Source organism: Etheostoma spectabile, chromosome 11 (assembly GCF_008692095.1).
Source record: "Etheostoma spectabile isolate EspeVRDwgs_2016 chromosome 11, UIUC_Espe_1.0, whole genome shotgun sequence".
NCBI lineage: Eukaryota > Metazoa > Chordata > Actinopteri > Perciformes > Percidae > Etheostoma > Etheostoma spectabile.
In genome coordinates this window covers 10,683,368-10,710,741 of record NC_045743.1, presented here as the reverse complement: position 1 = coordinate 10,710,741, position 27,374 = coordinate 10,683,368, and the positions used below count along the sequence as shown (strand labels likewise).

At 38.2% G+C, this 27,374-nt stretch overlaps 4 protein-coding genes and 1 non-coding gene across 11 annotated transcripts in view; all 5 read right to left on the bottom strand.

Annotated features, from left to right (window-relative positions):
* Nucleotides 1-1,270, bottom strand: part of igf2bp2a (insulin-like growth factor 2 mRNA binding protein 2a) — a 57,063-nt gene extending 55,793 nt beyond the window's left edge. Inside the window, exon 1 of one of the 2 annotated variants that reach the window (XM_032530095.1) lies at nucleotides 737-1,270. In XM_032530095.1, coding sequence (XP_032385986.1) covers nucleotides 737-911 — 175 coding nt within the window. In that variant the 5' untranslated portion in view covers nucleotides 912-1,270. Of the gene's footprint in view, nucleotides 1-329; nucleotides 535-736 lie in introns of those variants that run through there. The other variant, XM_032530096.1, reaches the window with a different exon arrangement.
* A 4,978-nt stretch (nucleotides 1,271-6,248) lies between these two features.
* Nucleotides 6,249-13,421, bottom strand: tra2b (transformer 2 beta homolog). 6 transcript variants are annotated; one of them, XM_032530100.1, is made up of 8 exons: nucleotides 13,258-13,421; nucleotides 9,708-9,853; nucleotides 9,442-9,604; nucleotides 9,050-9,238; nucleotides 8,845-8,960; nucleotides 6,839-7,009; nucleotides 6,649-6,716; nucleotides 6,249-6,561 (listed from the first exon to the last, which is right to left on the bottom strand). In XM_032530100.1, the coding sequence occupies exons 1-8, from the start codon at nucleotides 13,288-13,290 to the stop codon at nucleotides 6,551-6,553; spliced, it is 897 nt and encodes a 298-aa protein (XP_032385991.1). In that variant the 5' UTR covers nucleotides 13,291-13,421; the 3' UTR covers nucleotides 6,249-6,550. The 6 variants fall into 6 exon arrangements, with proteins under 6 accessions (XP_032385991.1, XP_032385994.1, XP_032385989.1 ...); XM_032530103.1 differs by having other exon boundaries at nucleotides 6,649-6,719; nucleotides 6,848-7,009; XM_032530098.1 differs by having other exon boundaries at nucleotides 6,649-6,719; nucleotides 13,258-13,420.
* A 1,530-nt stretch (nucleotides 13,422-14,951) lies between these two features.
* On the bottom strand, nucleotides 14,952-19,993 carry hce2l1 (high choriolytic enzyme 2-like 1). The gene is made up of 9 exons (XM_032530105.1): nucleotides 19,746-19,993; nucleotides 19,599-19,650; nucleotides 19,432-19,491; nucleotides 19,168-19,320; nucleotides 18,961-19,078; nucleotides 16,779-16,957; nucleotides 16,580-16,661; nucleotides 16,367-16,491; nucleotides 14,952-16,276 (listed from the first exon to the last, which is right to left on the bottom strand). The coding sequence occupies exons 1-9, from the start codon at nucleotides 19,815-19,817 to the stop codon at nucleotides 16,263-16,265; spliced, it is 855 nt and encodes a 284-aa protein (XP_032385996.1). The 5' UTR covers nucleotides 19,818-19,993; the 3' UTR covers nucleotides 14,952-16,262.
* Nucleotides 19,994-20,787: 794 nt separating this feature from the next.
* Nucleotides 20,788-23,172, bottom strand: hce2l2 (high choriolytic enzyme 2-like 2). The gene is made up of 9 exons (XM_032530106.1): nucleotides 22,843-23,172; nucleotides 22,718-22,760; nucleotides 22,572-22,631; nucleotides 22,302-22,457; nucleotides 22,040-22,157; nucleotides 21,504-21,682; nucleotides 21,225-21,306; nucleotides 21,012-21,145; nucleotides 20,788-20,904 (listed from the first exon to the last, which is right to left on the bottom strand). The coding sequence occupies exons 1-9, from the start codon at nucleotides 22,900-22,902 to the stop codon at nucleotides 20,885-20,887; spliced, it is 852 nt and encodes a 283-aa protein (XP_032385997.1). The 5' UTR covers nucleotides 22,903-23,172; the 3' UTR covers nucleotides 20,788-20,884.
* A 206-nt stretch (nucleotides 23,173-23,378) lies between these two features.
* On the bottom strand, nucleotides 23,379-23,451 carry trnak-uuu (transfer RNA lysine (anticodon UUU)). Its single transcript has one exon. It is a non-coding gene; the product is annotated as a tRNA-Lys (tRNA).
* Nucleotides 23,452-27,374: the final 3,923 nt, after the last annotated feature.

The following is a 27,374-nucleotide window of genomic DNA, read 5'->3' as shown; positions in this document are numbered from 1 at the left end:
TTCTATTCTAGGTGGGTGTTTCTTAATTCTTCGTGTTGACCCAGCCGGGACTGAATTTGAAGCGCTCCTCGGCGAAGCTTGAACGCGGCTTTTCGTTACTCTTGTGAGTGGCCTGGCGCAGCACGGAATTAGCGTCTCACCTCGTCCCCCTCAGCTACCTGTTTATTAGCTCTTTCCTCCGGACCCCCATGACCCACCTCCAAGACACCTCGTAAAAACATACCCAGACATCAGAGGAACATGGATCTGACAAGTTTTCCGCGGTCACTTCGCTCTGCTCTCTTCAATAAAATCAAGATAAAAAATAAGTGAAAAATAATTATGCCTACCCGAACCATCAGACCATCCCATACATTCCTGTGGGTGATTGCTAAGTAGCACCCCACACTATCGGAATCTCCAAAATATAGGTTATTGTGCGTGTTAATAGCGTTACAACGGATCGGGTTTTCTTAAGGCAAACGGGCACCAAAGCCCTGAGTGTCTTGTGATCGATAAATTATCCAATTTTTGTTTGGAGCGTGCATGGCTGAGCGTTCATCTAAACTCAGATGGCACACGGATGTGATCGCAAACACTGTCCCGAGCAACACCACACAAATAATGACACAAGCAAGGATTAATATTTCACATTTCGGATACCCTGAGCTATGGCTTTTTCAACCTGATCTTGCAGTTTGACTCGCTTTGAAATGTTCCTGTCACCAGCAGCATCACTTATCCAATCCACACTTACCAGAAAGAGTCTCTATAGCCTTTATGGCCGAGTTCTGATCGGGGAAGTCCACAAAAGCATAGCCGGATTTCAGTAGGACCTGGTCGGCCACGGGCAGCTTCCTCTCCCCGAAGAGCTCTTTCAAGTCCTCGACAGTGACCGAAGGACTTAAATTCCCAACATATAGTTTGTTCATGATCCGAAAGGAAAACCCTCGAAGGAGTATCAGATTTTAGGAGTGAGAGAGTGGCGATATTTCAGAGAAGTAAAAAAAAATAAAATAGAAAATCTGCTAGGCTATTTAAAAAAAAAAAAAAACAACGCAGCGATTACCCCCCAGGAAATTACTAAACTATAGACGACCCCCCAGCACCAACTCTGGCCCGGTGTAACTCTTTTAACAGGGACTGGGGGAAAAAAGTGTCGTTACGACGCTACTCTGGAGCCAACAAGCACCGCCTCTAAATAAAATCTCCCTTAAAAATCACAAGAAAAAACATTTGGAGGTGCATGAGGATTCACTCCTGGATCTCCATCGTATGAAGTACATTGGGGTATGAAAGTGGCATGATGATCACTGGGTACATTCAGCAAAGGGATGGGCTTAAAGGAGGCACTGGGGTTATTTCATCAAATTATAATAAGGGCCGTGCCTTGGGTCCCTCCAGGCTGGGGGGAGTGAAAATAGGGCTTCTGTGCGGAAAATCAAGTCGTTGTCACTGTACTTGTCGACCCAAACAGTGTCACTGATCCCCACAGTGTGCCTTTTATTTATTTATGAGAGACACAGAAATATGGATTTACGGAGTGGTGTATGCAGGGGGTCCAAACCTCACCAGGGATGCCTGAGATATTATCCTATAAAAAATACTTGTGATCATATTTATGATCTAGAGGAGTTTAGCTACTTTTATTACACAATAAAAAAGAAAGAAAAAAAAACAAACAGAAAATAAAGGCTATTGAAACAACACAGAAAGTGAAACCTTAACACACCCATTCTTGTACATTGTGTCCTTGTGTAGGAATAACATTGAAATAAACATTGTTGTACATCCATATCAGGGGCAACTGTTTAAGGCCTCAGACCTGCAGCTTTGCACAATGTTATTAAAGGCACTGACACTTTTTGCTTTGCATTTCAACCTGTGGATAGTGCTAATGGATCCAACTGCAAAGTGTAAAACTGAGCAAATATTTATTTTTAGATGCTGATAAGGAGACGTGAGGGGATTCCTGGCCCTCAGTTTGATCTGTGCATGGGGGAGGCGCCCTCTATGCAGTGTCACTCAGCCAGTCTGAGCTCATACTCCAGGCTACAGACATGGTATAGCATCTTTTTTGTGTGATGTAGGCATGTGTGTATTTGGGTGTTCAGGAGGGGAAGCTAGGTACATAGATTGGTAAGAAAGGTGGATTTCAAAACAAAATGTGAAATGTAAGGGCTGTGAGCTGCATGGCGAAGGGGGACAGGCTGCGGTGCTCGTGCATGTATGTGTACCAACACCAGTTACCAAGGGGAGGAGCCTTTGGCTACAGCACTTGAGTGTTTCTACATGTGACTAGTCTGTGCCTTGGAACATTACTGCCACCCTACTGTAGTGGAGAGAGTGCCAGCCGTAGGAGTGACCATTTCTCGCCTTGTTTACGTCAGTGTGTGAACAGAGGAATGTCCAAGCTGTGGCCTAATTACAAAACAGCTCTTTAGTTACTTTCCTGATGACATGCTAACACAGTTGTTGCAGGCCTCTCTGCTGCTAACTGGGACTTATTCAGAGTTCAAATAAATGACCCATTCATTTCATTTACTCCACTGAATGATTACAATATTAACTTTTGCAACTCTTGACATTAATTCATGACTTATAAATTAAACAATAACCAATTATGGAATTTAAATTTAACCTACTAAATTACCATTTTACTTAATATCAGTTACATTTTTTCTATTTTAGTTGTTTTTACTTTTCTAATTGGATAAACAAAAAGCAGATCAAATTTACCTCATACTCTGGATTTGTTTGCATCCTTTCTTGTAAACATGTTATGCCCAATTAGGTCAGTATGCTAGCAAATTGTGCAGCCACCCAAAAATGATTTCTGCTAAGAAAGGAAAATGAGCCACAACTGAAAGGGATGTGACATTTAGGGAACACGACCTGCTGAACAAAACAAATACACACATGCATGCAGACTTGTGGTCGAAGGGGGGAAGACATAAGGCTGATGCCGTTTCCAAGGTGTGGTCTGCTGTGTGAGAGTCTTTTTGCTTTCCTTCCTATCATACCGCTGAATCACATTTTCTGTGTTAATGATTAACTACCTTTTACTTTCTTAACAGAAAAACCCCCATTCTAATCAACCAATGCGGATTACCACAACATAGGAAATAAATACCCATGAATGAAACCATAGATAAAAACACAAAACTACATTCATAAAAAAAAAAACTGTTAAAAAGACGGGGTGAGATGGGATAAGTTCAAACAATTAGAATTGGAATTAAAATGACAGGTTACGTCATCCTTACAAGTTTCTGGTTGTATTGTCATATCCCCTGTGGGATAGAACATAGTACAATAACAGTTTACATAGTCCTATTACTATCTATACTGTTTCAAAGGTCCATTCTTCTGTAATGTGCGATAAAAAAAGTGTAAAGTAGATATTTACTCAAGCATTGCACACAAGTAAAGTTTTGAGGAATTGGCAGTTTCCTATTTTTGGTCAGATTTTACTTAGATATGGTAAAACCTTAAAAAGAGAAAAAAATAGAAAGATAGGTAGAGACAATTTACATTCAACTACATCTTACATATTATTACATCAATATACACTGAACAAAATAATAAACGCAACCCTTTTGTTTTTTCCCCCCATTTTTTTATGAGCTGAACTCAAAACACAAAGTATTTCTCTCAGATATTGTTCACAAATCTGTCTAAAACTGTGTTAGTGAGCACTTCTCCTTTGCCGAGATAATCCATCCATCTCACAGGTGTGGCAAAAGAAGATGCACAGGTGTGCCTTAGGCTGGTAAAAGGCCACTTTAAAATGTGCAGTTTTACTGTATTGGAGGGGTCCGTAAACCAGTCAGTATCGGGTGTTATGGTTAGGATTAGTTCGTCGTCGTAACAGACTTGAGTGGACAAATGCTCACATTCAATGGTGTCTGGCACTTTGCAGAGGTGTTCTATTCACGGAATAACACTAACTCTAACCTCGGACCTTACCAATACAGTAAAACTGCACATTTTAGAGTGGTCTTTTATTGTGGCCAACCTATGGCATACCTGTGCAATAATCCTGATGTCCAATCATCAGATTGATACGCCACACCTGTGAGGTGGATGGATTATCTCGGCAAAGGAGAAGTGGTCACTAACACAGATTTAGACAGATTTGTGAACGGTATTTGAGAGAAATAAGACTTTCGTGTACATAGAAAAAGTCTTAGATCTTTGAGTTCACCTCATGAAAAATGGGGGCAAAATCAAAAGTGTTGCATTTATTATTTTGTTCAGTATATTTACCACAGGATACGTCATACTTTTTAATTGCTAATACTATCATACCATTATGTAATGGGTTAGTTCATTCACATTACAAAAAAAATTGTGAGCACCACAATGCAATCTATTCCCTTCTTTTGTATCGTGGTACAGGAAGAAATCTCACAATGGACATTTTAAAACATGGGCAAAAAAAACAATTGCTTGCCCCCACTTTATATGAGGTTCATTTTAATAAACAGACCCGTGAAACTGCATCTACAGACTACAAAAGACTGAGACTCCAACAAGTCATTCAGTTCATCACTGAATATTACTGTACCGCATGGCATGAATGCTGGAACAAGTTTGGACTCCAGTGTGACCAGCAGGGGTAGATGTTAGACCTGGCAGGTCTTGCTTCACCACATGTTGAGTAGTATTTTAGTTTACCTGAAATTAACAATTAGCTGCATTTGCCTATGAATAAATTGTCCCTGTAATTTGTTTAGTCATCCTCATAAGTTTGATGACTATAAAGAGAGCCAACAAATCATATATAGTTTAGTTTAAATTTGGGCTTGTTTTATGATTTAGAATTACAGCTTTTGATCAGGGAATATTAGCCTGAAAATCAGACTGAATTGCCTTTTTGTTTCACACCATTAAATTAATGAAAAAATGTGAGATGCAGGAAAAGATTTAAAGGTCTGGAACCAGGCTAAGGGAACATGTAGCTATCTTAATGGTTTCCTTTTTTGGAACTTTACTAATGTATTTCACCACATTCATTCAAGTAATCTGTGTCAGTTTGGTGGATAAATCAATCTAGTTTAAGAAGCTCTCAGTTTTTTGGCGATTGCGTACACACTGAAATCAAAAGTATTACACAATTGTCCTTACACTCAAGGAGCAAAACATTGGTCCAGATGTGCGCCACTTTAAGCACAATGTCAGCCTCCCACTTTTTGCAAAACAATACACACGGTGATTTGTAAAACACTAAACACGCTTGTATACATTAGACACCGAAGTATATCATGATGTCACTTCCTTGCAATTCCAAAGCACTGAGTGTCATATTACCATACGTATGAGCCAATCTGTGAAACACAGCCGTCAGGTGCGCAAACACATGATTGTTTAATCATTGACGCACCAATCAGGTTTAGGCACTATAAAAATACAGCAGGTAAGTTTAGTATTTTCTGTACTGTATTTTCAGTTTTTTCAGATTTTATTTGTTACTGTAATTGTAACCTGTACTGGACACAGTGTTTTATGTTTGTTGTTTGCTGAGCTAACTGTTATACACACTACTGTAGTGGCTGTATGAAAACTGGGACATGTTTGGTTGTGATTCTCCATGTTGACATGTTGACTGTTTTGAGTATGAGGAGAGAAATAATTTATATTTTCCTCTGTCTGCAGCATTGGTCTTGTGTAGTTTGATAAACTTATTGTATATTTGCACCGTCTCTGTGTACTTCATTTTCAGTACTCTAATCGCTGAGAAGTAGAATTGCTAAAAGTGCTTTAGGTTAGCAACAGCAGTGTGTTACTAGTTCAAAAAGTCATATGAAACGTGTGCTTTCATATGGTAACAAAATGGTTTTTTTTTATAAATTAGTGTAGTTTTTGCAAGAGGTCTGAGATGTTCTGCTAATTGGTTGTGTTAATTGTGTGTGGTGCTTTGAAAAAATGGTCCATGTTGTCAAAAGTGCTTAAAACTGTAAGTGGTTGAGTGTTGCTGCCCACGTGAACCTGCAGTTTACCGCCAGTATGCTTTTACAGGTAGATTTCAGCCAGTGCTGTTGCCGCGCAGCAGTGTAAAACCAGCGTTACAGTTGTCAGTATTTAACTGGTAGCTTGGAAACATTTTGACAGTTTTTAGTTTGTAAGAAGAAAGCATTTTAGACTTCATAAGTGAATACAGACCAGGAGGGTGTAGCCTTCATCTTACAGCATTTATAACAGCTTTGCAGCAGCAAATGGTTAAAGTATATGTAGAAGTGTTGTTAGGAAGGACATAAGTCAAAGTGAAGAAAAAAAGCATTTTCCTTTTAATGTGCTCAAAAATGGAACATTCACTCAATTTGAATACAAAAAAAATACATTAATAAAAACATTAACATATTTTTTACGACAGACGTGGCCTATACATTTAAAATTAAAATCATGAGGGGGCAGTTGGAGTCATGTCAAATGACACTACTGATCTCAGTAAACACATAATGGTCATGTGCGTTACCAAACAGAAGTGTGATGATCACCTTGAAAAAGAAGATCTATCCTGAAATCAATCATTCCACTCAAATATTTCATGTCTGTGTGTGGGAGGTGTTCAATAGCGTCCTGTGAAACAAAACACAGTCGTTAGACACTTTGCAACCTGTTGAATGCTTCAATAAAAGAGTGGATCATTTATGAAAAAGGACTCACGGGGAGAATAAGAGCGCGATCTGGATCGGGACCTATAAGCCCCTCTGTAGTATGGGGACGGAGATCGCCTTCTGAAACAAGACAAAATTAAACTTCAGAGGATATTAAAAAAATAAATACCACAAGTTACATTACATACATATCCTATTGATAATCTGCAGGCCACGCTGGAAAAAATTATTTAAGTCACCTGTATGACCTGTAGTGATCCCTGTCGTCATAGCGTTCATAGCCACCTCTGTCGTATCCACGGTCGTAGCCACGGTCGTAGCCACGGTCGTAGTCTCGTGAGTTGCGGCGAGGACCACTTGGACCACTTCCTCCACCTCCACTACTACTACCACCACCACCACCACCACTACACAGAAGACAATACGAAGATCAGATTTTGTTTCCTACTTAACAATTAGATTTACAGTTATGTTTTATTTTATTATTACAATTCATTCCATCTCAATTTAAAAAGACAGGTGCCCATTATGTCACATTTCCTGGTTATTCTAATGTTATAGCAAAGAGACTCCACTTGAAATGTATCTTTCAAGTCTGCGATAAACTAATAATTCTCTCTCTGAGCAGAACTATCCAGCTATGTATGTGTCTTTAGCATGCGTATAATCAGGCCATGGTGGGATATTCAAAGCCTTTCAAATGTACTTTATAACAAGTATTTTAAAAAAGTGAAAAATTAGATTTTTCCATTTATATGAAAACATTCCCTTGCAGAGGTCTTAAAGCGTCACTCTCCCAAAAATGCAACCTAGAGTTTTTTTGTGACTGTACCCGAGTCAAACTTTCATTTAAAAGCATAATTAGGACAGAAACGCCACTTTTAAGATTTACCATATTTTCATTTTTTGGTATTTTCAAATGGCCTTTTGAATGGGAGTACTAGGGGCAATACTATGATCACATCAAAATCAGTATTTCTAAAACACTACAAACACTGAAACTTTGCTCTAAGCGTCACCAGAGGTTCTACACATGAATTCCAGCATTTAGAACATTCTCTGCATTCAAACTCTTTTTGACTGGCGAGATGGTAGCAACCGGAAAAACCAATAGTTAAAGGAAGTCGTTCAAAAACTCTCTTTTTAGTAAACTGTGTACAAAAACAATGTTGTCAATGTTCTCAAGTTCATGTGTAGAGCCCCTGGTGATACTTGGAGCAAAGTTTCAGTGTTTGTAGTGTTTTAAAAATAGTGATTTTGATCCGATCATAGTAGTGCCCCTAGCATTCCTATTCAAAAGACCATTTGACCAAAAAACAATAATACGCTAAATCTTAAAATGGCGCTTCCATCCTAATTATGATTTTTTGTGGGCACATTCACAAAAAGACCCTAGGTTGCATTTTGGCGAGAGTTACGCTTTAAGGTTACTCATTGCTTTTAACAGGAACCAAGATCCCTTACATCCAACCTGGTACTCATTTTGTATGAGTAGACCTATTTTTCAGCCAAAATTGTATTTTTTTTGCTTTTTTAAATAAACCCAATGTGAGTGCTCCTATTTTACCAAATCTGTTATTATATTAATCATATTAAGTAATTATTTCCACTTGACTGACCTCTGTATCTCGTACAGTTTAAACAAAGTAGCAATGCACCTGTAAGTTCTCTATTTTGCATTCAATAAATAACTTTTTTATTTTTTATAAATTTAGGTTAAGATATTCATTGATAAGACAATTTCTGTTTATGACGTTACACATAAAGTTTTTCTTCAATTCTTTTCCAGCTAAATTTGTCACTTGAATTAAGCCCTGGTTGGCAAATTAAAGCAACCAGGACTGCATCAATTCACTAATAATGGACGTAGCTTAAAAGTATCCACCTTCCCAATATTATGCTTTTTGTCATTTTTGTGATAACACTAGAGACTTTAGTACGGTTGTGTGACATTCAAACATCAGTGAGCCTTTCCACCGGACAAATTGGATGATTTTGATGTCCATATTGTTCACAGTAGATTGAATAACATTGTCCAAAGTGGCCCAAAACCTTGGGTCCAAATAAAACACAGTAATGTTAGCTCCTAATGAGCAAACACATTTGACCATACATTCCAAAACTGCCTTCTATTTGTAAGAAAACCACTTAGAAGTCCTGCTTAAGAAATCATAAGCAATCATCTTTATCTTTGGTAGATTATCCAATTAATCCACACAAACACAGTATGTTTCAGATGACTTACTATGTGGGTCGGCCCATGTAGATTCCAGGGGTGGGGGTGTGAGGTCTTTTGGTGATGGAGAAGTCTACCCTGATCCTACGACCATCCAGCTCCATGCCATTTGCTCGTTCCTTTGCCTGACAGTGAACATACAAATACATATTAATCACCTCTTTAGACCCAGAAAATATTTGACAGGGGCCTTTTCCAACTCATGTTCTTATACCTCCTTGGCATCCCCGGTGTTCTCAAAATACACAAAAGCAAAGCCCCTGGAACGCCTCGACTGCTGGTCATACACAATAGAGACATCCGCCAGGGGGCCGTATTTAGAGAAGACTTCCCTCAGATCCCTCTCCGTGGTGTACAAGCTCAGGCCAAACACTCCCACACAACCGTTTGGGTCTGGATTAGCCTGCAATTGTAAAGATATTACAGTTCTGAAGAGTCCTTCATAATAAAAAACAAAAATTTTCTTTAGTATTAAATTCTGACTCATTGTGTTGTAGTGTTTAGGATCTTGGATGAATATTGTCATACATTACACAGAAAGAACACAAGCAAAGCTGATTGACTTTTAAAATATGGCAAACCGTACAACGGCCATTGAGCACTTACTCGGTTGCCAATGTGCCTGCGGCGGTTGGACATCGGCGAGCGGCTATGACTCCTGCGCCTGCGCTCTCCACTGTAGGACCTACTGTGAGATCGGCGGCGGTAGGACCTTGAGCGGGATCGAGATCGGCTATAGTGTCTCCGTGAGCCACGGTGAGAGTGGGACCTGTGTAGACAGAAACACTTCAACATTCATATTGGTTCAATGAACACACATCTACACGTCCAATCTGTCAATGGGTGGAGTTTCAAAAAAATGTTTTACTCACCCAGATTTTGACCTGGACCGGGACCGAGATTTGGAGCGGGAGTGGCGGGAGCCTTCTTTTGAACGGGCAGGCGACCGAGCTGGGGAGCGGCTTGCAGACTTCCCAGAGCCCCGAGGACTCACACTCCTGGATGCAGAGAGAGACTCCTAACGAACCACACACACACACCAACACACCTCTTGTGAGCACCAATGAGAGGACAAAATGAGAAATTTGCCTAAAAAATTTTTTATTCATAAATGAATTATAAAGACTGTGAAAAGTACAGAAAAAAATGAATTTAGGATTGTGGATTAGGAATGCAGGTTAATGCTATTTTTGTAGCCATGGATAATATGACATCAATAGGATTACATTAATCAATATAATTAAATTGTCAACATGATGAAAAAACAGAAATTTGTCAGTTGTGTAAAAGTGTAATGATTTAAACTGTTGTATAAAATAAAAGAACATGCACGCAAACAGACCAGAAAATTACTTAGCGGGTTGCCTTATCCAGATTACTTCCTTAACTTCATTTCTGTAACTTCATTACTTCACATTATTCTTCTTTCTTCAATTGTTTTACTTCTTCTTACTTCCCCCATCTCACACTGCCCATACTTCTTCCCTCGTCATGTTTTAGCATGCATTCAACAATTCAGCTTCACACATCTGAGCTTCATATTATTGAAAATAAAGTGGACTTCTTCCGCATTTTCTTCGTCCAATCTTAACCTTTATGAAAAAGAAAAGGATGAAGAATTTATGACTACAATTAAAACTGCACCCGCATTCAACTTTTAATGTGTATAATTCTATGACATGCATTGGAATGTTTAAGACCACATAATACAATTTTTTAACGTTACAATATTTCACTTTCAGTGGTTCTACATTTTCGGTTAATGTCCTTTTGGCCACTTTCAGTTAGACGCTTAAAGGGGCTTTAGAACAGCCAATAGAAAATAATGAGCCATGATTACTTTGCAGTTTTAGCTTTCAATATTTGTTTGCAATAAATACATTGTCTTCTATATTAAATAGACGCTGCAGACTACAGCTGGGCAATATATTGATATTGAGATATATGAAACTAGATCGCGTTTTAGATTTTGGATATAATAGCACATGAGTGGTGTCTTTTCCTGGTTTTAAAGGTTAAATTACAGTAAAGTGATGCCATTTTCTGAACTTACCAGACTGTTGTAACTGTTTGCTTTTACCCACTTAGTTATTATATCCACATTACTGATGATAATTGATTAAAAATCTCATTGTGTAAATATTTTTGTGAAAGCACCAATAGTCAACACAACAATTTTGCGGTATCAATATCAAGGTATTGACTATCTTATTGATATTTGACTTTCTCTATATTGCCCAGCCCTACTGCAGACATAATTTCTGACAAGTGGCCTCTAAGGCATTCAAGTATATTTTAAACCACTGAATGTGAATAACCTATTCAAGATTAAACCCTACCAACATTGCCTTCATTTAAAAAAACAAACACAAATCTCAGTTTAATGTAGCCCAAACAACCTCAAGATGCTTCTGCCACCCATCTGTATTGACTTGCATTACCAGCACTGATGATGCCGGCCTTAAATCTTGGGAGTAAGCTGGAGATTTATTAAGAGTAAAGACACATTTTATTGGAAGACAAACTGCTTAAAAACATTTTAAATTTATTTAGTCAATTTAATAAAAAAACAATTACTGCAAAGGGAAACACAAGGGCTGAATGCGCAAGTTAATGCAAATGAATAAAATGACATGTTGAGGTTGTTTACTTTACATTGTTGTTCAATAACATTATGTTGCTTCATCTACAGAAAGTTCCCAACCAAACCCCAAATAAGAGAAACCATAATGACATTTTAAGATTAATTTAAGCAAACCGCCACGTGACAACCACCCTGACCAACATCTACCGAAAAGAGAATTTTCTACAGAAGGTTCCTGTTTCCCGGCAGTTCCCGCCAGAAGTTCAGAACTTCCCCTGTGCCGCCTTCCCCTCATCGAAACGACAGGTTACCCCACATGTATGTACCGAACGTGTCCACAGCGGTGTTTTTTGACCACGGAATAATCCCCCTTTTCCAGCATTGGATGCTTGATGGGCTTGCCACTGGCAGTTATCAATTTCTCTTCAATTGGATGAAGGCTTCCCTGTCTGCTCCCAGATTTCAAAATGGACCAATTCTGTAGGTGGTTTGAAAACTTACAAAAATAATTCACCAAAATGTGTTTCTGTAAACATTTTCAGCGAGAAATGCTATGCAGTTGATGACTCTGTCTTCATTTTAGATAGACAACGGTCAGTTTAAAAGATTTGTGATTTTTCTAAAGACGGCGAGTCAAGCTGGACACTCCTGATTAGCATAAAGTAGTCTAGACCTCAACTTTATTCAAATTGGAGCGAGCAACTCAATGCCCTGTCTTTCGACAATTGCCACTACTGGAATGCAATGTCCGGCTGCTTAAATAAACAATGAATGGGAAGCGTGGAAATGACGCTGACTGTGGACACGTTCAAGTGGCGCGTGGCAACCACCCAAAATTTTACCAAAAAAGCTAAGCGTTTTTCAAAGCGGCTCCTGCTGCCTGATGGTTACCACCAGAGGTTCAGCACAGTAGGGCTGGGCATATATATATATATATATATATATATATATATATATATATATATATATATATATATTTCTCCCCTGGTTTTACAGGCTACATTACAGTAAATTGATATAATTTTCTGAATTTATCAAGACTGTCCTTGCTTATCTATTATTTGCCATTGTCCATGTAACGTTTGTCATTAAACCCCCTTTACTGATTATTTGTTAAAAATCTCATTTTGTAAATACTGTGTGCAATATGGAGGTATTTGGTCAAAATTGTCGGGATATTTTATTTTCTCCATATTGTCCAGCTGTACAGCACAGTGAACTCTATTCATATCCCAAAGCCGGAATCAAAACCGCTTCGCCTCATTGAACTGACAGGAGGGGGCGAGTTACCAGGCGGCGGTGTAAAAGCCCTTTCAGTTCAGTTTCAGCACACAGGTAACTAAACTAGTCTGTTGAATTAGCATGTTTGACACGTCCGAGTGCGTTTATAACGCCATTTGCCAACGTAACGTTAGATAAATGTATGCCCTCAAATATTACCTAAACGATATATATTGAACCCCTCATATTAACCGCAGATTTTAATAATTTGGTGGGTTACAATTAGCATAGCTAAACATTACCGTCTGTGGCCTAACGTTAGCTAGCTAACACAGCTAGCATGCTAGCTTAACTAACGGACATTAGCAGACGCTATTATTTACCGTAACGTCAAAGTTACATTACCTGGAGCTCATTTAGTTGTCTACTATTAGCAAATCAAACTTAAAATTTGGCATGTTCAATAAAATAAAGATAATCCAGTTATATATTACGATTGGATAGTTACGTTAGCTAGCTAGCTAACGTTAGCCAACACAATGTGAAGACAATTCAAAACAACCGAATCATTCAGCTCCCTTAAAACGTTGCAACGCCTTCATAAAACTCATACGTACCCGCTCGCCGTAACCTTTGTCATTGTCGCTCATTTTTAGTGCCACTGAATATATTGCAATGACAGATTTTTATGGCGCAACGCTAACAAGCTAGCTAGCTAAAATTAACGGTACGAACGTATGTGCGTGTTTGTGCTGCAGCAGCGACCAGCGAGCCACTACTATAAACCCCTCCCCCTGCGCAGAATGGGATAGACGCCATGCGGTGGGCAAGTAACTTTAACATAATAAACTACCATTCCTCCATGATATAGCCTACTAATAGTGTACTTAACGAATTTACAACTTTTAAAAGTTAGGTCCATATTCCCAATTGGACCTCTATATTCTAATAACACAGTAAACTGAAACACAATGTAGGGAACAATGAGGAGGAGGATTGCAATCTATCACTACCGTTAACGATAATGCTCAATGGGCACATTCTATCTCATATAGGTTATAATCAATAGACTATTTCTTAAATATTTATAAAAGAGAATGTGCGATCAGGGGCAATTAAAGATTTTGGCACGGGGGGGGGGGGGGGGGGGGACAAATAATCAGTCCGGGGTCTTACGGAATTTTATCAGAATACAGCATAAAAAATCTGCTTAGGAAAATGTTGGATAGGATAGAACGACAGAATGTAATTTTGCTAAATAAAACAACCATAACATTATTAGTTCCACTTGTTTTCATTTTTTGTGTCAAAATAAAATATACACATTTAGGCTGGGGGGATTTTCGGATAGTCATTATGGATACATCAATTGGTCATGTGATTTTTTTCACAGAACCGTATAAAATAAAGTGCAATACACTCACAATAAACTTGCCTCAAACTTCAACAAAGAAAACCTTGCTGTACACAGTTTTTAGATATTAGGAGACAGAACGGGGGGGGGGCAATCATATGTCATCAAATTTCTGCATTTATGGTTTCCTTTTCTGCACTTTGGGTTCAACCTTCAACACACTGGCCTCCCCTCTAGACCCGCCCCTGTGTGTCAGAGGTTTGCATGATGTGGTGATGAACAAAAACTGAATCATCAGAGAATCTGCAGCTCCCTAGTGTTACAAAGAGAGAACATTAGTCAGGGACAAAAACGTGAAATACAGGCTGCACTGTGGTTACAGTCAACTATGGCCACAACCCTTCCAGTCGCCTATATGTCCATTTTCTACCTGTAATAGTCTTTATTCCTGTATTTTGTGGGACATTTGTTTAAATACATCAGATTTAGAAGCGACCGGATGTGACCTGATGTGATTTGAGTTAGTGTACAGCAATTTTCATTATCCTCAAATGACACATAAGAAAGTGAAACTTTTAAAGGCCAGATAAATGTATTGTATTCGAGCTCTCAGGGTTTTGTCTGACTAAAGGATATGCCCAATATGGCATTACATTCTTATAACAGCCTGCTGTCTAATTAAGCTATAGTTTGTCCAGATTGGTAAAAGTGTCTACGTGTACAATTTGGTAACATGGCATCTACTGTAACACATTTGGGATCTAACAGTATCCCAGTAAACAATATTTTGTTCGCAGAGCGTTCCGAACGTTTGCTAGACCCCCGCAGAAAACGTTTCCTTTTTGTTGTCGTTAAGTCTTGACGTTATTGGTTAAAAATTACTTTCAGGGATTGCCTTTTTCTTGACTCGTGTTATGCTCTCCACACCGCTGTCTTTGGACAAAAAGTCACATCCTGAGATCAATAATGTTGTCAGACACTTTTATTAACACTCTGAGCCTGTCAGTAGCAAAAACTAATCACTTTTATTGGACAAAAATATTATCCCGTTAGGATACATTGCAGCTTGGTTCCCGCTGGCCAGTCACTGCGAACTCGCTCAATACTGGGCCAAATTCAAAGATTTTTGGTTACATCAGTCTATTAGACACAAATGCATGGGGAAATGGCGTCCAGGTTGAAAAAAAAAAACAGTAGTTACCCTTTAATGCAGAGCAGAGCACCTCATCACACGTTTTTAGTAAATACCAACTCATAATGATCAGCGATCGATCAGTCGGGGCATGTGACCACTGCTTGTTTCTGTCTTTAACAAGCATATCCCTTTATTGGTACAGCTTATATTAACAAATCCCCCAAAAAATGTGCAATGTTTGTGTTGTGGTGTTAATGTTTTTTTATTTTCTCCACACCTCACAGAACCAGAACATGGACTGAGGAAGAGGAACTTTTGTATCAGATTTTTGACATGGTTGGTTATTCAATGTGTTGTAATGTATACCTGTGTATATGTGTAAATATTTTTTGTCAGTAAGTCTGTGTCACATTATGTCTGAAAGATAAAATGTAGCACGGAAGCATTTGCAAATATTAAGTGCAATTTCACATAATATAGATGACAGTAAATACTTTATTGTTCTTTGAAGACAGCATGTCTAAGGTAAAGACTGGTAGGCCTACTAACAGTTTATGCTGTGTGTAGAAGTGAAGGAAGTATTCAGAGCCATGACCTCCACAAGGAACGAAGAACTGAAATTATATTAAACATATTGTCACCATAGACGTTATGATTGGGAACTATATAAAGTGCCTTTTAATGCCTATTAAATTTGCACATATCACTGTCTATAGTAGAAACGAATGGGAAATGTTAGTCCCTGACTGACTTCCATCAGTGCCATGGAGAAGGGCACTGAATGAGACAAACTAATTCAGAGATGGGATGCAGTGATCTAATTGGCAGCAGCAGGCACGTAAAACTGTACACTAATTTTAGCTCTTTTAGAGAAAAACAGCTTTTAATTTGTACTTTCCCCTTTATTTCACTTTATATGTATGCCAAATTAGTCAATTGTATCCAGAACTGACTAAACACAATCTAAATGCACAGACTGGAATCTGTGATAATAACTGAAACACTAATACAGAATGATGAAATTGCTATAAAGTAATGTTGCCCATTCAATCTACTAAAGACCACAAGTTACAATTAACCACTTTACACAGCTGACAACAGAATATACCTGAATAATAACACTCTGGATCCAGTCACTCATTGACACCTGTAGTGGGGAGTAGAGAGAAAATGTACTCAATAATTTTGAATGAAAGAAAGATTTTTTTTCAACCCGGATTTGTGGAAGTTCACCTACCACAGTTATAAAGGATGTTTATTTTATGAAGATCTAGATTACTGGGTCCATCTCGCTGGCCGATTGGAATGTAAGGATCTGGTCTGGGGATTATTGTTGGTCCACCATCTTCAGAGAAGGCATATCTGGAGAGATAAATGAAGTATATGGTATTGTGACACTCCGGCAAAACATGTAAAACCAAAAATGATGTTGCCTCAAAGAAGAGCTCACCTTCCATAATGCATGACAGAGTTGTAGTCATATGGACTATTGAGATTGTTTGTCACCTGTTTCCTGAAGTTATGAATTTGAGCTGTAAAAACATAAAAGATAGAAGACAAAACTCAATTGGTGAGGAAAGGACTAACTTTGTGGACAGAGCTTTCTAAATGCAAAGACACAATGTTGGGAGGTCATCATTCATCCAAACCTGGCATTATGTTTTTCCATACAATTGAGACATATTGGTCTCGGTCTGAGCGAGACTGCTCATGTACAAAGCCCAGGGCGTGCATGAACTCGTGGGCAGCCACTCCTGACCACATGCACCCAGGCGTCTGCAGTGACAGGGTCTGGCTTCCTCCAGTCTGTCCCAGGAACGACCAGCAGCTTGGGGTACAAAACCGGAAATGACATGTCATCATTACATTTGCAAAATCACCAAATAAGAATCATCCTCTGTAGCAATGTGGCAATAGGTCTGGCAATGTGAGACTTAAGGCTGCACAATTAATCAAATTTTAATCACAATTTTGGCTTCCCACTATCAAATTTGCATGATCAAGCTATATTTTAAATGCGTCATTCTGTTCATAGAATGTTCCGTTTTTTTGTTTTTTTTTACATGCGTTACATGACCCATTTCTTCTGTAAAGCCGTGCCTGTGTTTGGATCTCTCCTCTTACTCTCCGCGCAGCCCCGCCCCCATTCACTCACACACGGCTCCCCCGGCAACAGAGACACAGCGGCGACAGCGCCAGTCCACACTTCTGACATTTGTCTACAGTTTTAATTGTTATTAACACAGCTGTATGTTGTTAAGCATGAGAGGCCAACCTGTATTTGTACCAGTGTTTCCACCGGTAACTCTAACAACTGTCATTGTGGCCACCACGGCGAAAAACACAGAATAAGTTATTGAATGCAACAAACTTCAGTTCATTGAGTAATAGTGTGTGAGCCTGCTGGAGCTGGGCAAGAGATGTGACCCATGGCCGGAAATCATAGTTCATAAAAATGCAGCGCAGTGACAATCCAGACATTTTACGTGTGTAACTCTGCTGACCTATTCATAATGAGTCAGCCATCACTGTATGAGAAGCACATGCTTCTGTCCATGGCACTCCCCCTCTCTCCCCATGTTTTTTAATCAGTCTGTTGTGTTGTTGAAAACAAGTGAAGGAGCTTTCTCAGAGATTTTTTTTTTTTTAAATATATCCTAGGCTATTTATTTTAAATAATTTTCCTTTGCATGTGTTGCAGCTGTATATTATCAAACAGGGAAGGAAACCCTGTCTTTTCATTTTATTTGAATCCCAATCTGTCTTAATAAAAGAGCTTTTGAAAAGTGGCTGCTGACTTAAAACGTAACATTTTTAAGTCAGTTAAAGTGGGGAGTAAAGGAGTTTGAAGGATTTGATGCTAGGGAGTGTGTCAAGCTGGTTTAGCCAAGGCTAAAAGAGAATAAGGCCATATTACAGGTGTTGGCCATGTGAGGGGCATGCGACATTAAGGGGGGGATCATCTTTAAGACTTTGATCCATTCAATTTTAGGTCTCAGTTCAGGGACGCACTTTTAAACAGTAGCACTTTTCTATTTTGCTTAAATGTGTTAGTTTTTCAGCTCAGTGAAGCACTTTAAACCATTTAAAATTTTTAAAATATATATTTTATATACAGTATAATTGTGCTTCAAATAAAAAAAGTATTTACCTACACCTTATTCTTGTGGCGCATGATAAAAAAGGTGACCTTGAAATTGTGTGTAACGGTGAATTTGGTTGCACCTAAATAAAAATGTTAGGCGCACCAGTGCAACCACAAAGTTAGTCTGGAGCCCAGGTTCGCTGCTTTAGTGGCAGACTTTTGTACGTCCCACTGTTGGAGTCTTCTACAGTGAAATACAGTCACACTACAACGGTTAAGTTTTTGTTTTTTTTAGCATTTTAGCATTTAATCCAGTTACTACTGTAGCTAACGTTAACATTACCTGCTGTGTTACGTGTTACTAGTGTTTACTAGCGTGACATGCAGTGATGTTCTGTTGCCTCTAACGTCGGTTTTGGAGCATCAGAGAGCAACGCTGACATTTAAGTGGCACCGTAAGGAGGTACCAAAATATTTCTCCATGTTGATATTTTGTCAGGTAGATAACGGGCATACAACTTCAACATAAGAGGAGTGTAGCACAATATGGATGTGAAAGCAGTTATAAATAGCCTATGTGACAATCCAAACTGTTTTGGTTAAAATCAACAAATAATCATGATAATTAATCGTGATCTCAATATTGATCAAAAATAAATGTGATTATCATTTTGGCCATATTCGTATATAGTCCTAGCGAGACTATACACGCAGTGAATTTCAAGACATGTAAAAGTCATGCTCACCCATATCTTGGCTGAATATCAAGAAAGCTGCCTTCATGAGTGCGTGGAACAAATTTAATACATGTTCCAGCGGCAATGTCTTGCATCCCAGTTTCTATGGTGATTCTGTCCATGTCATCTACAGCAACCAGAAAAACTTTGAGTTAAACAGAAAGATTTTGACTCCCAATGCATTTGCAACACCTCTTTAAATCTTTAGATTCCTACCATATAGTGGAGAGATCATGAAGGGAACATAAACGAATCCATCAACTGATTTAGGCCACAGACAGGTATTGCCAGGGCAGGTTATTGCACTCCGTATGTATGGTGCTGCAATATCTCCATCTCTGATTGACAGTCCTCGGGGGGCTCGCAACCCTGACGAGAAAAATCATTTAATTTAGTCCAGGGTATTTAAAAAAAACACACACGCCCGAACATTAAACAACTTAAATTAGCACAATTTCATATCATTCCCAGTTTACTTACTGCTATTGATTTCTAAGATTTGATCCATTGCATTCATTTCATCACGGTCTGTAATTTCATCTGAACACAAAACAAAGACAGATGCAAGTCTCCCTCATTTTCACATTATTATTAAAATGAAGAGTACAATTTACATGCATGTAAGAGTAACTTTTTACAGATCCCACCTGAGTACGTCCTTCTTAACCTCACTTTTCCCTCATGCACTCCAGTAGAATTCTGTAATACAAGGGTGCATAATAATACATTTGGCTGCAAAGCATGACAAGACTAAAAGGGGATTTTGCTCTAAAATAAGTTGTTTTGGTACTGACCTTAACAGGTAGAGTGTACACCTGGGACAACAAGCCAAACAAGACACCCAGAAGGATCATGGTCGAATGCATTCTTGTGTTTCAGCTTGGTAAACCAGTTTCCATCCACAGTCTTCCAGTGCAAGAGCTAAATGAACTCCTCACCTCCACTGAATCTATATACCTACTTCTCCTCCGGTGCTTTCTACTGATAGGGCACATGTTCTATCTGGAAGCATGATTAAAGTCCCCTCATCATCCAACGTGTGTAATTTACTCAAGTCCACTGCTGATCCGTAACAGGTGGTCCTGATGCTAACCTTCACTTAGCACATGTAAGATTCAGCACTTTCAGAAATGAAGACACTTTCAATGTGTTTTGCTTTGGGATGGACTACAACTCAGCAGTTGCTATCGGGAGAATAACTGTCCACCCACTCCAACAGACCAGCAATTTGTGTCTGACTGTACTGGTAACCAATGATTTTGCGATAAACTATCAGTTTATAACTGTCTATTTTTTTACATAGGTAAATATATAAAAACAAACCCTTATCCTTCTCCAAATATTATTCCTTTTTTTTTTTAATCAAGGGGGCAATTTGAAGGGCAATGACTGAATAAAGAATCCCATCTGTGGGCGATTTATGAAATGTTGCCTACGTCACTGCAAGAACAATACTATAATATTGCTGTATCTGAGTTAAGGGTGCATGGTTTCAAGTACAGATACATTCTTGTCATAACACAAATTGTTTTTTTATCAAGCAAGGTATTTTCTTTAGTCTACCTCTGATTAAAACACACTTCCATCTATTTTTCCTTTAATGCGATCAAATGAACCGTACTTTAATTCTTCCAAAACGGCAATTTACATTTTCTTCACATTCAAATAATCTGTTACTGATTTTTTTTTACATGACACATGCTGTATAAACAGGGCGGATAAGGACACTTGGATGAATACTTCGCTCTTTCCTATAAAAAAAACGAACACCCCCGCTTATTTTCTCAACCTTCAGCAACATGTCTTGTTTAAACAAATATAGAGAAAATGCTAATAGAAAGCTTGAATCAATCTTTATTGAAATTGTTTCCATATTTTAGATCAGTTTATTATATTAGCTATCACATTTCTGTTTCACATTTCATCAGTTTGGTTAGTATCCATCCATGTCACCTGTGTAGAGACAGAAAAGGTAACAAGGTTTGTATTTGCCCATTTTGCGATACAGTTACTAGCTCTGAAGTAGTTACTGGAGGCTAGTTAGGATGTTTGGTACTAACCACATTTATAAAGTTTATTGATTTTCATCTGGTCAATGTGGCTTGGAGTCGATGCTTGGCCCAGCCTTATGTTCTTGCTGTTCTGGCTGTTCTTAGGAATGATGGTTGGCTCCCCATCCTGAGAGTAGGCATACCTAAACATATCCATGTTACATCATAAGACATAAGCCACATTATAATATATTGATTGATCTACATGTAATTATTACTCACATCCCAAAGTGCATGATTGAGCCATAGTCGTATGGTAGGTCCAGACTGTCAGTCTTAAATTTCTCAAAGTTCCTCAACCGATCTGATGGAAATCAGAAAATACTTATATATATATTTGTGAATTAATCATTTGTATTTTTGTAAACAACATTAAGCATTTTACATCTCTGTTTTAAAAAATTGGTGTGGAATGCAGTTGATTGGAAATATTCTTCAATTCTCCACTTGTAGAGACTTTATTCCCCAATGCCACCCCCCTTCCTGTCCCTTTAAATTTACCTCTCCAAATGTTCGGCCACATGATGGTGACATAGTTGTCCCGGTCAGGGCGAGACTGCTCGTGCACAAAGCCTAGGGCATGCATGAATTCATGGGCGACCACTCCAACCCGGAGGCAGTCAGGGCTCTGGAGAGACACGGTCTGTCTTCCACCACGCGCACCAAGGTAGGACCAACACCTGGATTACCACACACACACACACCACACCACACACACACACACACACACACAACACACACCACACACACACACACACACCACACACACACACACACACACATCATAAGAACAACTTTCAAGGAGTGAGTTTAGTGCTGTACCATAGAGCAGGAAAGTAAATATTAAATGATAATTGAAGGTTTATTCATTTAGATTATATGTATTATAATTATAATTATAATATTTCGAAAAGAAAAACTGCTGCTACTCAACTCTCCCATTTTCTTTCCACACAGGAAAGAAAACCGTTTGTCAAAGGAGTAACATTTTGAAAACAAAGACTGCAGGGATCAACTTTCCAAGCAAATGCTCTCACCCAGACTTTGGCTGAATGTCGACGTAGTCCCGCTGGTGAGTCTGAGGAACAAACCGCACACAGGTGCCTTTCTCTATGCTTTCCATCCCTTTCTTTATCAGCTTTGTCTCCATTTCAGCTAGTCATTTGTTTAGACAGAGAGGAAAGAGAAGAGACAATTAATAAATCATCCGATACAAAGTTGGTGAATTTAAAAAAAAGTACCAGACTGTAATGTATTTCATCTGTTTACACTTTTACACAGAAAACTAAAATAACGTACAGTATTCAGGTGAGAGCCTATATGCAACATAGACATGTCCATCCACTGACTTAGACCAGAGGCAGCTACGGGCGAAGCAGACTTTAGAGCGCCTTCCAGAAGAAACAGCAATGTCTCCGTCTCTGAGACTGGTAGTGCCATCTATCATCCGGGAAGCTAAGACAGAAATCATAGGAAATAAAATTTATTCTGGACATGGCAACATGAGCTCATTTGTTAGAGCATGTTGTGTAAACTGCAAAATATGCAAATACATTGTGTACAATATACCTTGGAACTCATTAGTTTTAATGATTTCATCCATTGCTGTCTCATCGTGCTCTTCACGTTCTTAAAAAAGGAGAGTTTTTAGTCAGCATGTGCGTTTTTACTGCTGTTTCACATTAACGTTTAGATCCAATCCAAATTGCAATTACCTTTATAGCCAATGGGGCCCCATTTTGGGCTGAACAAAAAAGTCTGCAAAAAAAAGTCAGACAAAGTTGTTTGCAATTCTGGTGCAGTCTGTTCGGAGTCCCACTAAAATCCCATACATATTTACCTGAGCATGTACCGCTGAGAGACAGGTAGAAACCAGGCACAAGATGATAATCTGCTCCATCTTTCCAAGTCTGATGGCTTCAGTGTTGCCATTTTTCGGGACAAACACCTAGCTTTATAGGTGTTTCCAATCACTGTCCAGAGATAATACCCATGATTATCTCAGGTAAATTATAGGTTACTGTTGTTTGTTTGTCAGTACGTTTAATCCCCAAATTAGTTTGATTCATTCATAAACAACAACTCCAACAGTAGGATAATGTGATGTTTCACTGTGGGTAATAACAGCTCCACTTTAATGACTAGTTTTAAATTAAATGGTTTAATGTTTGGCATAGGTTTTTGGGCAATTTAAGGCTTTGGATGTCTTATACATTTAACTGGAGTGGTGTTTTGTTTCTACTGAAGCTACATTTACCAACAGTTACTATGCGGCTCTTCCAATTTCATATGATAAATAACACCCACAAAACCAAAAATTGTCATCTTCAATACGTTCACCTTCAATACGTTTTAAAAAGAAGAAAAAAATATTATCGCCCGAACAGGGACTTGAACCCTGGACCCTCAGATTAAAAGTCTGATGCTCTACCGACTGAGCTATCCGGGCTCTGAGAAACCACCCGGAAGTTCTTTAGATAAAGCAAGGCAAAGACGATGTTCTCTTCCATGTAGCAGTACGGCATGTCGAAGCTAGGTAGAACTTTTAAGAAACACTTACCGCGTATACATTATATCATGGCCGCTTTTTCTGGCCATACATTTATGTCAGAACACGGAAATTCTACGGTAGGTTGACGCTAATTCGAAGCTAACCTAACATACCTAGGTAACGTTAATTAATAGCCTAGCCTACATTTGCAAAGTTTGATGTCGGTGGCTATAACGAAATACGTCAACACGTTACGAGTGACCGAGGATAATTACATTTAACGTTACATTTATCTTGACAAATTATTATTAGATTATTAGTAGTATAATTAGTATTATTGCATCTTTGTTAGAAAACGAAGTATGGTATGTTCACGTGGTATTCACCCCTCTCGCAGGAGCAGGTCAAAGACTTGCAGAATGCCATCCAAAAAAACACTCTTCAACTGATGGAGGCCCAGCAGAAAAGACTTCGTGCTGAGGAAGACTTAATTCTGTGGTAACGTTACCGTTACTAAAATTCGTATGTAGCATTGGTTAATTTGAGTTGAGGAGAATTTGGTCTCAGGATTAGAATGTAAAACACTTGCGGTCTTCAGCACCTGTCCTGGCTGTGACGTTTTTGCATACGTCACGCGGTGATTGTCCAGAAAGTGGTTATCGGTCCATGTGTGAATTCATGTTTAACATTTCACATTTGACTGTGGCGCTAATTGACAGATGCCATCTCAGTTTTATAAACGCCATTGTAAGCCAAAGTGAAGTATTTTTCTATTTGCTGTTATAGTTTGTTAACTTTATTATTTATTTAATTATTAATTCAGTATCCATACTCTTGGATGAATGTTACAAGGAAGCTTATCCTGGTCCCTGAAACACTATCTTTAATCTCTGTCATGTTTCTGGGGCCCTTAGGGCCAGGCGATATGGCCTAGATGGATCTTCTATCCCAATTAGAATGTCTGAGATGGAGGCCTATTGGATGTTTTGTTTCACCCTTCAAGGAAGTGAATGTAAATCCTTTTTACATGATCAACCTGAGTTGATGCAACAGTTGATAGCTTCACTTAAAGTTGGCAAAACAATACTTGTACTTAAGGCCCTATATAGATTAGCCTACTAACACATCATACAGCGTTGAATTTGTTAATTTATATATTTTTTATAAATCCTGTTCTCATTTGCAGTACCAGAGAAACTGAGCGGAGAGTGGATTTAATAAGGGAAAAACTCGGAGTTGTTAATGCGTTGCAGCATCTGGGTTATCTGCTGCAAGAGGAAAGGCACCTTTCTGAACAACTAAATGGTCAAGCCTCTGCAGATGGGTAATGTGCTAAGCAAAGAGAGAAAAGAGAGTTACCCTGCATAAACCAAACTTTTTGCTTGTCTGATAATGATTTGACTGTATGTTTAATCTCTTTAAGAAATCGGAGGACCGATTTGCAGGAAAGGAGTGAGCGTGTCACAAACAAGGCAAGAAGCCTCGCTGCTGAAACTGTGAAGGTGAAAGAGCATCTGGCAGAGGCAAAGGCTTGTAATGTGGCTGGTAAGAGGAGCATGGGGGGGGGGGGTCTACATACTGGTAAACTTTTATGTCAAATACAGTAGTTTGTAATTTTATATCTTTCTTTGCCAACAGCACAAGCTTTGATCCACGCACCAACTTGCAAATCAAAGAGAAATTGAAGCAAACCAAAGTTGTTTCAAGATAAACAGTTTTTTTGTAGATTACAGATTTGTTTTTATAATTGCATTTGATATTCCTGATTAATAATAATAAATATATATATATATATATATATATATATATATATATATATATATATATATATATTGTTGCACCTAATAAAATGTTTTATTTAACGAAATACAAACACTTTGTCACATAGAATGTTTGGGTTTCTATTACGGAGTAATTATTTTCATCCAACTTTTTACTTCTATCCTTACATTTTCACGCAATTATCTGTACTTTCTACTCAAATTTTAAAAATAGCCTTGTTACTCCTATTTCAGTTTGGCTGGTTTTCATTCGGGCTTGTCATCGTTAAAAAAACAAAAAAAAACAGATAAGTTGCTTCATCCGGATAGAGGGAATCCTTTGCCCTCATAGATTCCTGCAGCTAAGCTTGGATGTACATTTGCATTCCAAGAAAGGCTATTGATAACATTCCTAGGAGGTTTGACTTTTTGTACCGTTAAAATACTTAGAGGCAACTAGTCATCATATTTTCCGCTCCACGAATGTCAATGTCAACATGTCAATGCTCAGTAGTACACACATTAATGTGTTTGTTTGTACTTTAATTCGTTAATTTTGGGCATGAAGGCGGCTAAAGCAGGTGCATCCCAAATTTTTCAACATTATCATTTTAATATAACATTATAGTCATCATGGCCTGTAGAAAAAAGTTTTTGGTGAGGTGGGGTAGTGCACTATAGGCCCCTATGGTGGTTTCCCCAATGGCATTTTTTCCCCCTTACATTGCTTTTACTTTTATACTTTAAATAGTTGTGAAACCAGCACTTTCACACTTTTACTTGAGTAAAAAGCTTAAGTTGATACTTTATACTTCTTTTTTTCCAAGTCTTTTAAACCCTAGTATCTATACTTCTACCTGAGTATTGAATGTGAAAACTTTTGACACCTCTGACCTTAACAAAGGCAGCACAAAAATAGCAAAACTGTGCCCACAATTATTAACTTGTTGTAAGTAGAGTGACCGGCCCTGTATGCATGTTGGAACGTAGTGGTTAGACCCTTTGTAGAAAAATGGTTTTGAATTTGAAAAAGACACAATTTTTACTTAAAGTTTACTAAGTACAGGCAATATGCTGATATGCTAACTGTTAGGACCATTGAAAGTTGATATTTTTCATATTGGACCTGAGGCACTAAATACATTTACTCAGTAAGCCCAATGCACAATAATTTCCATAATCATAATCAATTCAGCCAGTATTCATCCAGTGTAGTCATAGTTTTTTTTGTAGTTTAGTTTTTTTAGTTTATGAGACTGTAGTTCTACTTTGTTTCAACATTTTCTGTAAACCTTGTTATGTGATTGTTTGGATATTTGAGACATATTTAAGTAACACTTTACAACATGTTTTATTTTCCCTGCCGCGGCAACCTATTGTAGGTCTTCTTTGATTATTTTTACCAACCTATTGTTGGTCTTCTTTGCTTATTTTTAACCAACCTATTGTAGGTTTTCTTTATTTTTTCACTACTGCTGAAGTTTGTTTCACAAGGGTAGACATTTTACACTCCCAAAACCAATATTTGTCCAAAAACAACTCCAACACACCCTCCTCATTAATATATAGGCAAACAAGGAAAACAAAAAACTACCCTTTTCCTTGTTGCCAAATATTGGTTTTGGGAGTGTAAAATGTCTACCCTTGTGAAAACAAACTTCAGCAGTAGTGAAAAATAAAGAAAACCTACAATAGGTTGGTTAAAAAAAGCAAAGAAGACCAACAATAGGTTGGTAAAAATAAACAAAGAAGACCAACAATAGGTTGGTAAAAATAATCAAAGAAGACCAACAATAGGTTGGTAAAAATAATTAAAGAAGACCTACAATAGGTTGGTAAAAATAATTAAAGAAGACCTACAATAGGTTGGTAAAAATAAACAAAGAAGAACTACAATAGGTTGGTTAAAACTAAACAAAGAAGAACTACAATAGGTTGGTTAAAACTAAACAAAGAAGAACTACAATAGGTTGGTTATAAATAAAGGGGTATTCAACTGTTACATTGACTGTCAACCCTAGACAATGCATTAAACAACATTGGAAAGGGCGGTGAATACAGAACGATATGAATAGCCTTTATCTAAAAGGATCATTGAGCGGCCAATACATCTGTTTTGCA

What these genes read in the sequence shown, in the direction of transcription:
- tra2b (XM_032530098.1), bottom strand. Translation starts at nt 13,290, where the DNA reads ATGAGCGACAATGACAAAGGTTACGGCGAGCGG. An exon ending in ACACCGGGGATGCCAAGGAG is followed by an intron (nt 8,961 to 9,049) that starts GTATAAGAACAT and finishes GTTCACTGTCAG; the next exon opens with GCAAAGGAACGAGCAAATGG. An exon ending in GATCACTACAGGTCATACAG is followed by an intron (nt 6,720 to 6,838) that starts GTGACTTAAATA and finishes GTCTTGTTTCAG; the next exon opens with AAGGCGATCTCCGTCCCCAT.
- hce2l1 (XM_032530105.1), bottom strand. Translation starts at nt 19,817, where the DNA reads ATGCATTCGACCATGATCCTTCTGGGTGTCTTGTTTGGCTTGTTGTCC. An exon ending in TGTACACTCTACCTGTTAAG is followed by an intron (nt 19,651 to 19,745) that starts GTCAGTACCAAA and finishes CTTGTATTACAG; the next exon opens with AATTCTACTGGAGTGCATGA. An exon ending in GATATTCAGCCAAGATATGG is followed by an intron (nt 16,958 to 18,960) that starts GTGAGCATGACT and finishes TTGTACCCCAAG; the next exon opens with CTGCTGGTCGTTCCTGGGAC.
- hce2l2 (XM_032530106.1), bottom strand. Translation starts at nt 22,902, where the DNA reads ATGGAGCAGATTATCATCTTGTGCCTGGTTTCTACCTGTCTCTCAGCG. An exon ending in TAGGCTCTCACCTGAATACT is followed by an intron (nt 22,158 to 22,301) that starts GTACGTTATTTT and finishes ACAAATGACTAG; the next exon opens with CTGAAATGGAGACAAAGCTG. An exon ending in GTGGCCGAACATTTGGAGAG is followed by an intron (nt 21,307 to 21,503) that starts GTAAATTTAAAG and finishes GATTTCCATCAG; the next exon opens with ATCGGTTGAGGAACTTTGAG.